The sequence below is a fragment of the Pogona vitticeps genome, chromosome 4 (genome assembly GCF_051106095.1).
Source record: "Pogona vitticeps strain Pit_001003342236 chromosome 4, PviZW2.1, whole genome shotgun sequence".
Classification (NCBI taxonomy): domain Eukaryota; kingdom Metazoa; phylum Chordata; class Lepidosauria; order Squamata; family Agamidae; genus Pogona; species Pogona vitticeps.
In genome coordinates this window covers 68,323,707-68,337,839 of record NC_135786.1, presented here as the reverse complement: position 1 = coordinate 68,337,839, position 14,133 = coordinate 68,323,707, and the positions used below count along the sequence as shown (strand labels likewise).

Here is a 14,133-nt window from a genome sequence, read left to right as displayed (position 1 = left end):
TTTTACCCTAAACCTTTAAATACATGATTTTATCTATGTTATAGTAGAATGCTAAATGCTTTTTGCTCTAAATTGCTAAGCAAAAGCAGCTTCCTTTGAAAGCATAATAGGTCTTTCTTTTTTGAGGATGCAGTGTTATTTATTATCAGAATTTTTGTTAGTACTGTTTTCTAACGAGAAAAATGAGGCAGTATCTTGCAAAAGATTATTGTGTTGCTTACTTTTGTGAACAGTTCTTTGATATGTTGTGGAGAACTAAGGATTTCTATTAGTATATCTGAATTATATCAGAAGTATTTTTAAACAACAATAAAATCTGACTAAAAACTGGCCTTATATTTAACATAGCAAACATTAAAAACCTAGATTTTATTATTGTTTAAAAATAATTCTGATATAATTCAGATATACTAACAGAAATATATATATGGTGGTAATAGTGCATAATATATACAACCTGGAATTTATTTGGTACAGACATTTTCTTTTTTTAAACTAAGATTCCTGAAGTTATATTAATAGAAAATTAATCTAGAGTTTAGAAGAAGAAAAAAGATGTGGGAATAGAGGGTGTGTTCTGATCCTGAAATAATATGTCAGCTTGTTTGACTTGAAACTACATGCTTCAAGTGGCAAACCTTTTAAGTTCTTATTATATCACATACTACTGAAGCCCTTGTTCCTCATCATATATATTATTAGTATGACCACTAAAGCTGCAGTCTTTACAGGAAGCTTATTGGAACACAAATCTGTTGATTGGAACTATGAGCAGAACTACCCCATTGCAGAATTATTTCCTTTTTCTAAAGGCGGCAGGAATGTTGAGTATGTTTGCTTTCCTACTAATAATCTTTGTTTATGAGCTAGGTTCTTCCTTTTGTTTCTTCTGATTATCACAACAGTTCAAGGCAGGGTTGACAGCATGTAGCCTGTGAAGCATGCACATCTCCCACAGGAATTTTTGCACTGTGGTCGTCACCATTTCTCCTTTCTCTACATATTCTGCTATCAGAGCAAAAACTCCCAGTCTTTTTGCTAAGAAATATGGTGTGTCAGAAAGGCACGATGGCAAAAATAGTGGTGACCGGTTTTGTAGCAAGAAAGGTAAAGATAAAGGTTCCCCTTGACAATTTTTGTCCAGTCGTGTTCAACTCTAGGGGGCGGTGCTCATCCCCGTTTCCCAGCCATAGAGCCAGCGTTTGTCCGAAGACAATCTTCCGTGGTCACATGGCCAGTGCGACTTAGACACGGAACATTGTAGCAAGAAAGTACAATCCCAAATAGATTCTGATGAGACTCAATCTCTTTCAGCCTGTGAAACCAGATATGGTGGACAAAGCGCTTGACTGCTGTAGTGCCATCACCTCCTCCCTTGACCCTTGCCGAGCCTGGCTAATCAAAGCAGCCAGGCCTACAACAACCAAATGGGCCACAGCAATAATTAATAGGTCTCTCCAGGAGGACAAGGTTCCATAAGGAAGAAACCAAATTTGACAGTGGACAATACTGCCAATTATAGGCCCATCGCCAATGTTCCTTTCCTCAGGGTGGTGGAGAGGGTGGTGGCTGACCAGCTCCAAGCTCTTCTGGATGAAACCAATGCCATGGATCCATTCCAGTCGGGCGTCAGGCCGCACCACATTCCGGAAACGGCATTGGTCACCCTGTTTGATTACCTGCTGAGAGAGTCCGATAGGGTAAAAATGTCTCTGCTGGCCCTCCTCGATATCTCAGCCGCCTTTGATACCGTTGACCATGGTATCCTCCTGGGAAGGCTGTCTGAGCTGGGAATCGGTGATCAGGTGCTTGCCTGGCTTCGATCGTTTTTGGAGAACCATCCTCAGAGAGTACAGCTTGGGGAGTGTGTTTCGGCCCTGTGGAGTCCCAATTGTCGGGTTTCGCAGAGCTTGATTATCTCCCCAATGCTGTTTAATATCTACATGAGGCCACTGGGTGGGGCCATCAGGGGGTGTAGGGCTTCATGCCATCAGTACACTGATGACACCCAGCTCTACATCTCCTTTTCTCTAACCACAGTGGATGCCGTTCCGTCCCTTCAGCACTACCTGGAGGCTGTGCTTCAGTGGATGCAGGAGAATGGACTGAGGCTGAACCCGGACAAGACAGAGGTCCTGAGGGTGGGTGGCCCCTCCATCAGTGGTTTGGGAAACTCCTTCTCTTTTGGTGGATTGATTCTCACCGCGAAGAATGAGGCTCTCAGCTTGGGGGTCCATCTGGATCCGGCGCTCACCATGGAAACGCAGGTGGCGTCAGTAGTCCGCTCTGCCTATTTCCATCTGTGGCGGATTGCCCAGCTGTGTCCGTATCTTGATGGCAGGGCCCTCACCACTCTGGTCCATGCACTTGTAGTCTCGAGATTAGACTACTGTATTGCGCTCTACATAGGGCTACCTTTGAGATTGATGTGGAAGCTTCAAATGGCGCAGAATGCGGCAACCAGACTTTTCACTGGGACAAGAAAATATCAGCATACTTCCCCCACTCTGGTTGCTTTGCATTGGTTGCCCATTCGTTTCCGCATTGATTTCAAAATGTTAATGATGACATATAAAGCCCTAAATGGTTTAGGACCTCGATATCTAGCAGACGCCTCCTCCCATCTAGATCTACCCGAATCACTCATTCTAGCCAGGCTGAGGGGCCTAACGCCGAGGGAGGCCTGGAGAGAAAGAACAAGAAACCGCGCCTTCTCGGCAATGGCCCCTTGCCTTTGGAACACTCTGCCTCCAGAGATCTTGTCTGGCTCCCTCGCTGGATGTTTTTAAGTGCAAACTGAAGACCTAGTTCTTTAGGCAGGCTTTCTCTCCTGTCATCACTTGAATATTTTTTCCTATCTTGAACTATATTCTATTGTTATTTTTTATTTTATTATATTGTTTTTGTTCTGTTTATTGTTAGCCACCCAGAGTAGACTTTGTTCTAGATGGGCGGGGTATAAATTTAATAAATAAATTAAATAAATAAATTCTTTTTGGGTGAGGAAGGGAAGCTAAAAGGAAACCTATCAGTCTTGTAGACAAATAACTGAAAGTCCAGCCCTGTATGTAAGGGGTCCTGCATGTTAATTGAAAAGCAGTTCTACTAGTGATGATGGTTGACTTAGTTTTAAGATAAAATGTAATTGAATTTACAGGCTCTGCCCTTCTTGGAAGAATCTATTGTACTTTGTAGGAATTTTGCAATAGGTCCTCTCAACATGCTGTAATGATTTGTGTCTATTCCCCTTGCTGACCACCTTTTCACTGGTGGCCCAAAAATCCAACTAAAAATATGTTTGTCACATATGAGTGGGTTTTTTTCCTACTCCACCCCCTTCCGTGTCAATTTTGCCCATCTGATGTTTCTGTCTACAGACATCTAGTGCCCAATAGCATCTCAGTTATTAAAGTGCCAAGGGTATCACCTAATAACATCTCTGAACATGTTTAATTTCTTATTTTGTTCCTGCATTGCATCTCTCCCTTTCTTGATGCCTGTCTCTGAAATTAAACCTTCATTGTGACTCATTCATTTTTTCTTTTGGAAAACATGGTCAATACATTTCATGTGTCTCTTTTTTCACATTAACTGCTGTCTCTTGAATTTCACTATTGCCTCTCTTTTCTCAGTGTTCTACTTCTGTGTCATCGCTTTAAATTCAAACTTCTCTGTGTACTTTTTCTTAGAAAAGTATTAGTCAGATGGTTCTGTTTTGTTTTTTAAAAAAATCAGGATCTTCAGGATGAAGTAAAGAGAGAGAGCAATAACTTGCAGAAGCTCTTGGCTGAGAAGCAGGAAGCAGAGGAAATCCTTAACGGTCTTGATGAGGAGAAAGCCAAGCTGGAAGAGCAACTTAACACCATTCAACAGAAATGTGCTGAGGAAGCTAATTTGGTAGGTCTTGGCAACACCTTTGTAAAAACATGCACGTTTTCTGTATTTGCGGTGGAAGAATAGGAGTGTATTTTACATGACGAAGACAAGAGCTGGAATAGGAAAATGTAGTGATCATTCCGTAGTAAAGTGAACAGCAAAATGCTGAATATTGATTAAAATTTAAGTCCCAGCCAAGTGAAGAAAAGATATCTAGTTGTAATTATGATATGGCTCTTGTTAGTATGTAACAACTAAAATAATAAAAGAAAATCAGACAGCATAATGCACAAAGTGAAACAGAAAAGGTGACTTAAGATAATGCCTGGTAACAAGTAAACCAAATTACATGACACATAACATAATAAATAAAATGTATTATAATAAAAATAATCAGTGGCCAGAGCTACAAATATACGCACAGGGCTTGCAAATTAGCCTAGGATGTTGCTGAAAGCCTTCTTAAACAGTTCTTATCTTTAATCAGCTTCTGAAGATCTGTAGGGAGAGACCCTGTCTCATTTCTGATGGAAGTTTATTCCACACTTGAGGATGCTACTGTCGAAAAAGTCCTAGTATTATTTTTCTTTATTTACTTCAGGGTACACACTGTCAGTAATGTGGCCTGAGAGGAGTAGGTTGGACAGGTAGATGTTCTTGGAGAAGGGTTCTCCAATCTGTTTACATATGCTTCTGTAGGTTTATGGTTTTCCAGGAATTCATGTTATCGTTATGTTTAGGTATCTTATCCGAACTATTATGTTAGAGAATTTTGAAATGTTTTTGTCATGATTTTATTTAAAGATCACATGTTGGCTTAGGTTTGGATGAGTTCCAATCTTAACATTCATACACCTGAGGCATTTGAAGCTTGATTTATGAAAAGTTTTCTTTAAAAAGAATAAAATAAATATGTAACTATATTGAATGTATGGTATGCTGAAACATGGTAAAATGTGATAACCTGTGTGACATCCTAGTCAAAGGAATTGTGCAAACCCTTGTGTCTCTGGTGTCCCTGAGGCTCTTCAGCATGTCCTGTTTTATTGCAGATTGCCACAATTCCATACATGAATTATTACTTTGAATCTTATGAAACTGTTAGGCAGAGATATATCTGATACAATTCTCTTTATCTTGTAGAAATCCCTCCATCACTTCGTTCATTGAAAAACTGTTTATGTCATAAAGCTCAGCAGAAATTATGTATTTTCCTCCTTAGCTGTTTTATCGTAGGATGCATGAATTTACTTTTGTAGGTACTTTTATACACTTTGTTGTTGTGTATTAATCATGAAGGACAGTAATTAATACTATACATGTATGGATATGGAATAAAAGCCATCAACAGGGGCAGATAGTGCAACACTTTCCATATGAGTTGGACTTACAGCTTCGAAAAGTCCCAGATGACATGGCCAGTGTTCAGGGATACAGCCCAAAATATCTTGAGAGTGCCAAGTAGCCCAAGTACTTCTTCAGAGAAGAATATCCTACAATAAATGTCAGACTTACATTAGCACTGCTGCTTGGAGAACTATAGCAGAAGGCACTTCACATATTTGCTTGTCTGTTCCTTTTGTCCTTTTAAAAAATATGGATGGGAAGCTGGAAGTTGAGTCATGGCAACTGGACTTCTTTTTTATTAGGTTGAAACATTTAGCTACTCATCCAAGTAGCCTCTTCAGTCTGAGGAGAGTTGGTAGGAGACCCCTAATATATCCTCCTTGTTAGTTTCACTTCCCCCCTGGTCTGAATACAGTCGGGTCTCTACTTAAGAACTTAATCCGTATTGGAAGGTGGTTCTCAAGTTGAAAAGTTCTTATGTTGAATCTGCATTTCCCATAGGAATGCATTGAAAACCATTTAATCCGTATCTGCTCTTTTCCGTCCATAGAAACTACTGTAGGCTCCTTAGATGGACGAAGGATGCGGTGGGGGTGGGGTGGGGAGTGAAAGTTCCACTTCTACAGTCCTTCTCCACCCATTGTCATGGGTCATGAACAGTCATTAACAGTGTTCTTTCTGGTGGGTGTGATCCTGATCTTTCTGGGGATGGACGAAAGGGCATCATGATAAATAGGAGACAGATTGTACCTACGGCCTCCACCCAACACTCCTCTTTGCATTGGTCTGAAAAGCTCAAAACGATTTTTGGTAAGCACCACATATCCATGTACTTCAAACCCACAAACACACTAAAGCAGAGACGCATCCACCCAAAAGACCAGACAGCAAAACACAACAGGAGCAATACAGTGTATGTGGTCCAATGCCAAGAAGAGTGTTTGGAGCTCTACATTGGAAAAACGAAACAGCCACTAAACAGGAGAATGGCCCAGCACAGGAGGGGTAACGGCTCAGGACCACAATCAGCAGTGTTCCTTAATTTGAAGGACAAAGGACACTCATTTGATTACCAAGACTTACTCATTTTGGACCAAGAAGATAGGTGATTTGAAAGAGGGGTCAGGGAGGCCACACATGTGCATATAGAAAATCCCTCACTCAACAGGGGTGGAGGTCTTAGGTGCAATCTGTCTCCTGTTTATCATACTGCCCTTTCATCCATCTCCAGAAAGGTCAGGACCACACCCACCAGAAAGACCACTGATAATGGCTGTTAACAACTCATGACAGTGGATGAAGAAGGACTGCAGAAGTGGGATTTTGACTCCCGTCTCTGCCTCTGTCCCTCCTTTGTCCATCTAAGGAGCCTATTCAGACCAGGGGGAAGTGAAACCAACATGGAGGATATATCAGGGATCTCCTATCATCTCTCCTCAGACTGAAGAAGCTATTTGAATGAGTAGCCAAATGTTTCAACCTAATAAGTAGGTTAACTGACACATACAGTAGGTTAAAGGGCCATTTCCCTGCCTTAGATGGGGCTACACTCCCCCTAAAAGACAGGGTCTGCAGCTTGGGGGTGCTCCTTGACCCAGGTGTGACCTTGAAAGCCCAGGTAGACTCGGTGTCCAGGGGTGCCTTCTTACAGCTGCAGAACATATATCAACTTCACCTTTACCTGGATGAGCGGAGCCTGGCAACAGTCACACATGCACTGGTAACAACCAGACTGGACTACTGCAATGTGCTATACGTGGGGCAGCCTTTGAAGACAGTCCAGCGACTGCAACTGGCACAGAACCGGGCTGCGCGGCTGGTAAGTTGTGCCGCCGCACTGACTCATATCATGCCAGTTCTGAAAAATTTACACTGGCTGCCAGTTGCTGCTCGGTCCCAATTCAAAGTGCTTACTTTGACATATAAAGCCCTAAACAGCTTAGGGCTTGGTTACCTAAAGGACCGCCTTCTTCCATATGAGCCTGCCCGTCCTCTAAGATCAGGACAGGAGGCCCTTCTGAAGGTCCCATCCCTGAAAGAGGTGAGTGGGATGGCATGCCAAAATAGGGCCTTCTCAGCTGTTGCCCCCCAACTTTGGAACACCCTCCCTATAGAGATCCGCTTGGCTCCAACACTCTTGGCTTTTTGGCACCAGGCAAAGACCTTTCTGTTTAGCCAGCATTTTAATTAAATATGTGGCCATATGAGCAACAGGATTTATTAATATAAATGCTTTAGTGATTGTTTTAACATTGTACGCCACTAAGAGACCACTGGTAATGGCACGGCTAAAAAAACTTGTAAATAAAATAAGTCCAGTTGTCATGACTCATCTTCCTGATAACCTCACCTGGATGACTGAGAATCTTCACAGATACATGGATAGGAAGATTTTTGTGCAGTTTCTTCTTTTATTTATTCACCTTCAACTTCCCATCTGCAGATTGCATCACTAAAGGCAGAAATAACTGATCAGGAATCAAAAATCTCAGTATGTAAAGATGATTTGAATAAAGCCCAAGAATTCCTAAGCAGACTCCAGCAGGAAACAGGAGAGCTTGAAAAATGTGTGGAGGCAGGAAGATTGCAGCTGGAGCCTCTTCAAAAGGACCTTCGTGACTCACAACAAGAAATAACTTCAGTAAGAACTTCTATAAAATAGAACCGATTTTCTTGAATGTCTCTTCTATTCTTCTTGCATTGTTTTGATTTCTTCATTTACCTTTAATTCTCATCACTGCACTGTCGTGAATGGCATTTTAACCTACAAATTCCTAATGGTTATAATCCAAGCTAACGCAAGGACCATGTGTCCCTTTATGAGCCTGTCTGGGTGTTAAGATAATCAGGGGCGGCATTTCTATTGGTCTCACCACCATCTCAGGTGCGTTTGGTGGGGACATGGGAGAGGACCTTCTCTGTCATTGCTCCCAGACTCTAGAACTCCTTCTAACGGGAGGCCAGCCCAGCCCCATTTTTGGTGTTCTTCTGCAAGCAGACATAGACCTTTTTCTTACATTCAGATGAGCAGGTTTTGGCTATATTAATTAGACCACAAAGATATGGAGTTAGATGGCTGAGACATAAGACTTACTTGTGCAATCACTGAATTTTACAGTTTGATTTGAGGATAAAAGGAGGGAAGGATATACACTGTCTTGAATTTTCTAGAGGAACAGTGTAGTGAAAATGTAATAGTATATTTTTTCCTCCTAAGGAGGAGACTTGGTGAGACAGCTAGATTGCTCTAATTTCATCTGTTCCCCTAATGTCTTATTCTTATAGCTGTTTCCCATTTCATTAGATATACTATTGCATCATCATTCTCATTCCCTTCTCCTGCTACTAGTCATTCTTTTGATCTGGAGTTGTTTTAAATAAACTATTATTTAAGCTCTTTAGTTGAGACCACAGACATAGCATCACATTGGTGCAAACAATGGAGGAAATATTTTTAATCTTCTCTTTGCAGCCACACTTCAGGTGGGGAAAGTGCCTATGTGCCTGAGGTTCAAGCGGGCTCCCCTCCCCCCATGGTTCAGCATCTAACTGAACCAAAACATACAAATCTAAGTAGAATAATCTTGGGTGCTGCAGCATGAACCTTCTGTTTTACTGAAGCCATTTTTCTTTGTCTGCACCAAAGAGTCTTTTTTGTTGGAGAAACTGAGCTTTGTCAAACAGATATTACAGAGCCAAATATGGAGCTGCTGTTCAGTGTTGTGGCTGAAGGGCATACCTATGGATTAATTACTATAGTCATTGTTTTGAATTTTGGGGAGACTGAAAAAGCCGGTGGAGAAGGGTGAAGCAGGTTTGGGTTTTTCTGGGGGGTTTTGCAAGAGACTTAAAAATCTTTATGCAAATACCTAGTTCTCTGCTGTATTTTTCATCTCTCAGTGGAAACTGAGAAAGAGAATTAATTCTGAAAATAGGCATTTAAAGCCTAGAGAGTGTTTGCACTAATGGGGTGGTACAGAAGTTGAAATAATAAATTATAAACATGGGGAGTGAGTAGAATACTGCACGTGTTATTCTGTTAACTACTCTGTTAAACTATATACATATATGAATTTCTCTTTATAGGTGCAAACAAAACTGTTTGAGCTCAAAGAGTTGGAAAATAATCAGTTTAACTGGGAGGTCCAGCCCCGTAGTACACTGCTTAATGGGAATATAGATCATTCTAGCCTCAGCAACAGTAGCAGTGAGCCAGCAAACTTGAACGAGAATGCAGAAGGAGAGAATTCAGCAGCTGCTGAGCAGATAAGTCATGAATCTCCTGTAAGTAAATGGACGTGTCTGATTTTTTTAAATTATAAAATTAAATTAATTAAAACTTCAGCTTATACATATACAAAAATCATCAACAAGATTTCTGTTTGAAGGCCAGCATGAGTCTTGCTGAAATATGTGTTCAGAATCGTGCATTAGTGAATCACTTTTCCATTATATCATCCTCAACCAACCAAATTCTGAGAGAGAGCAGTTCTAAGGATTGAATGTTCTAACTTAATTGCTTCTCTTGTGTTCACCATTGTCAGAGACAGCAGTACTATCTGAGGGGTGGCACAGCATATGAGAAATAGACTTCAATCCCCAGAGGTTGAGAAACTTAATTCTTTATAATATATGGTCCTTTCTTTTTACTTTACTTTCATCCCTTAGGGTTGCAAAGGTCAGCAAAGGTTTATTTTCATGTTTTCATGTTTGAGCACCTGAAATAACAAAATTGGTGGAAAGTTTCAAGTTAACATACCGGGATTCTTCTGGAGTGAATGAACTGCATGCTGCTGGTGTTGGAAAACCTAAGGCTTTTGTACAGTGTAGCTTTTTTGTTTTGAGATTTTATTATCCTTTCTATATCAGTGTTTGAAATACTGTATCACACTTCATTTTAGATAGTGCACAACTCTATCAACTGTTTGTACAGTAAATATATAAGCTGTTGCTTATAAGTTTCACTTCTTTGTTTATTAACAAATTTGCTTAAAACCTATTGATACTGCAAATGAATGTGTGCCAGAGATGTACACACTGTGACCATTAAGTGTGCCAGCAATATTGTACAAGATATTCAAGCTAGTTTTTCATTGCATTGTTATTACTTTAATGTACATCTTTTTTTTTTAGCTTGTAAAAATATCTGTTTATCCTTGCTTAGTGAGAACCTTCACATCTGTAAATTTAATTTTTATTTTCAAAGGCCAGGAATAGTCCCGAAATAATACATGTAGAAGCAGAAGCAGAAGAAGAGGCGAAAGAGATCATGCCACCAGATGTTACCAAAAAAGTGGGTTTGAGCAATATTTTAAATTGCAGCACTGGAGATTGTCCAAATAGTACTGTATGAACTGAATATGTCTCTTAATTCTGTAGGTGTATGTGGGGAGTACGAACCCCTGCAGAGTAATTTATCCCACTAGCTAGAGTTGTCTTTTCAGAATGTAAAGCTTTTGCAGATTCCCACCCCTCTTTTGTCCTGGAAACAACTTTTTCACATCACATCTTTTTCTGAGAATCCTCTAACAGAGCTAACCTTTAGTGAGAGAGGTATTTCAGGAGAAATCAATTCTGTGGAACAGACTTTCTGTTTGTAATGGCTTAATAAGTATTCAGAAAGTTGTATACATTTCATTTTCAGTTCTGTACATTTACAGGAGCATGGGAGTAATGACTGACTTCATAGGGTAAAAGTTAAATTCAAAAAAACCCCTTTTCCCCCCTGTCTTTCTAGGAAGATCCATTTGATGAAGAATCAGATCAGGTCTCTGGTCAGACTACAGGATCTAATATAGATTTCTTTGAATCTGATCCATTTGTTGGTAGTAAGTAATCTCTCCATTGTCTCTGTGGCAACTTTCTGAGAAGACTATTAATGACACTAGTTTGGATTGCTGTTAGGTACTTGAGCTGAGACATAATGTAGAACAACTTGGGATTCTCGAGAGTTTTTCTAGTCCTTTTAAGGAGAAAGGTGGGGTAAAGTATTTTTAAAAAATAAATCTGATGTCAGATTTCCTCCCACGTCTCAGGATTCTGAAAGTACTCTATGTACAGACTCGCTTCTTTTTTAAATATTTAAGGAAGTGGATGCACATAACCAAGATAACTTAGAGCTAAGACAGGATAGAAATAAATGGATGGACGACTTTGTCACAGGGTGGATGTGCAGGTGCAATTTTCATTGTTCATGATGCCAGAATAGAGTTTTCAACATTGAACTTTTAGTATACCAGCTAGTGAGAGAAGTTCAGATGGTTTGTGTAGGAATACCACTCTCATTTAGCCTCTGTTGCAGAAACTCATAACTCATACTTCAGAGTATAATGAAGGAACAAAGGAAGGACAATGATGTCTTCCTTTTTTCTCAGCAGAAATATAAAACTATTAGACAAGGAGCAGTGCATTTTGTACTTTCAGGCCTTGTTCACACTGAGCATTTGTTCAACTTTTTTTGCACCTCATTATTCACACAAGGCATGAAACTAGCATCAGTTGAGTCAAAGTGGTACAAAAAATGTGGCAAAAGCATGAAGGTTTGAACCATGGTGACATGTAAAAGAAGAAGGAGGGAAGGGAAGAGAGAAGTGGGTGGAGAGAGTGGAAGTCAGTCAAAAGAGGAGCATAATCTGTGTTGGGAATGAGATCTCAGGGAACAATTCTGAATGTGCGTTAGTCAAAGCAGTACCAGGATGACCCAGTATTTCCCAGTAAATCTAGTAACAAATACCCTCCCTGTGTGTGGATGAAAATACCAGGACAATCTGTTCAAACCTGAAACCTAAAAAATACCAGAAATACTAGAGCAACCACAAAATGTCTGTGGACAACACCATAGTGTGGACAATCTCTCAAGGAGTTCTGAAAACTTTTGTGGTTGACTTGCGTATATGTAGTTCCGCATGGCAGGATAGCACAGAACCACTAGCACTGTTTACTGATAAACAAATCTTTAGTGTTTTGAAAGAGAGAGTCTATAAGTGATGAAAGACATTTTATATGCAATGTTTAACTCTTTAAAATAGGTGATCCTTTCAAGGATGATCCTTTCGGGAAGATTGGTGAGTATTACAGTCCTTGCTCATTTTTCTTTCAGTAATTCAGAAACAAGATAACTGTTATGTTTAGTAGCCAAAGAGTGCTCCCTGAGAATTTCTGTAGAAGGAGAAATGCAATATTATCAAACTTTCATTTAGGACAAGGAGTAGCCAATTTTGGTGTTCAGGTCTACATTTTTTCCAGCAGATAATTAATGGTTTTGTAATGTATGTAGACCTACCAAATCGTATAATTTTAGGGAAACAGAACAGAGTATCCCAAAAGTAATGTGGAAATATTTTAGGAAAATCATAATCCAGTAATCATTCAGTGCATTTCAGGCTTTTCAAAGGTGACTAAAAATTGATGCAGTGACATAGGTTTTCCTTTTTTTCCTCAGAACTACTAAATATAATATTATAGAGCATTATTATTGCCTGTCTCAGGACCTTTTAATAACCCCCCCATTTCTTTCTTGTTTATTTATTTATTTTTATTTTTATTTATTTTAGTAATAAATAGTGTAATTCTTGTTATTCTCCCTGCTTTTAAATCTTCTTAATATTCCATCATTTTCTCTCAAGGAGTATTAGTTTGACAGTGGTGTTTTTCTTTCTCCGATTCCTCTGCATTCCTCAGTCATTTAAAAAACTTTATATCCATGTCACTGTCCATATATATACATTTCTGTAAATCAATTTAATTATGTAATTTTCCCCTCATGACAAAGTGTACTTTTCTTGCTTTCACTTAATATATATTTTTACAATGCATTTTTCCCACAACCTTCTTGTTTGGATTGTTTTTGCCTCCAGCAATCCTCTATTTGTTTGAAAGTGTGCATTTCAGAGAGAGGAGTAAGGAGGGCTTGAGTTTGTTTACACAGAGTTTCATAGGGCCAATAGTTAGAGCATTACTGTAAATGAATAAGGATAATTTCCAATAAGAAAATATTGAAAGCAGTCTTTGAGATTTTGATAAGGCTTCTGAGAACTATTATGTCATGTCAGGATGGAAAAAAAAAGAATGTTACCATGTCATATAATGAGGGGGGGGGGAGAAGCTTCTGGAATAATGACATATTGACAAAATTAGAGCGGGAAATGCAAACAAACATGTTGAAGACTAAAAATGTCAAAGAGTTAAGAATATGTTTCTGTGAATTTTCATGAAAAAAGCTCATGCTAAAATAAATGCATTAGTTTTTGAATTTTCACAATTTTTTCCTTTTTTTCTGCTTTAATTATGTATTTATTTTATTTATTTATTTTATTTATATCCCGCCTATCTAATCAATTAAGACTACTCTAGGCGGCTTACAGCAGCATAAGCAACAACAATATGATTAAAAACAATTACATAAGGAAGACTTTCAGCAAGATGGGACAAACACTGGGAGAAGAAGGAAAAGGGAGGTCAGGAACTGACAAGGGGGAAGGCCTGCCGAAACATCAATGTTTTTAGTTGTTTTTTGAAAATTCCCAGCGAGGGAGCTGCGCGAATGTCAGGAAGGAGGTTATTCCAGAGGTGAGGAGCCACCACCGAGAAGGCCCGATTTCTTGTCTTTTCTTTCTGGGCCTCCCTCGACATTAGGCTCCTCAGCCTCACCTCCTGGCTTGCGCAGGTGACACGGGTAGATCTTGGTGGGAGTAGGCGTTCTACCAGGTATCGAGGCCCTAAACCGTTTAGGGCTTTAACATGTAAGCATGTTAAGGCAGAATAACCCAACTACTTCTTAGGAATAACTTCAGTTACAGATGGAAAACAGGACTTAACAAATTTGCTACCCTTCATCTTCATTTATTGATGTTAATCTTTGGAGACACAGATCAAGTTTAAGAATTTCAGATTTTTCTGATGGTATCTGCT

At 39.5% G+C, this 14,133-nt stretch overlaps 1 protein-coding gene across 3 annotated transcripts in view; it reads left to right on the top strand.

Moving 5' to 3' along the window:
• Positions 1-14,133, top strand: part of EPS15 (epidermal growth factor receptor pathway substrate 15) — a 72,969-nt gene that overhangs the window by 44,987 nt on the left and 13,849 nt on the right. For all 3 annotated transcript variants that reach the window (XM_020788138.3, XM_072997610.2, XM_072997609.2), the window contains exons 14-19: positions 3,736-3,897; positions 7,667-7,864; positions 9,310-9,507; positions 10,430-10,516; positions 10,961-11,051; positions 12,252-12,287. In XM_020788138.3, the coding sequence (XP_020643797.3) occupies positions 3,736-3,897; positions 7,667-7,864; positions 9,310-9,507; positions 10,430-10,516; positions 10,961-11,051; positions 12,252-12,287 (772 nt within the window). The remainder of the gene's footprint in view (positions 1-3,735; positions 3,898-7,666; positions 7,865-9,309; positions 9,508-10,429; positions 10,517-10,960; positions 11,052-12,251; positions 12,288-14,133) is intronic.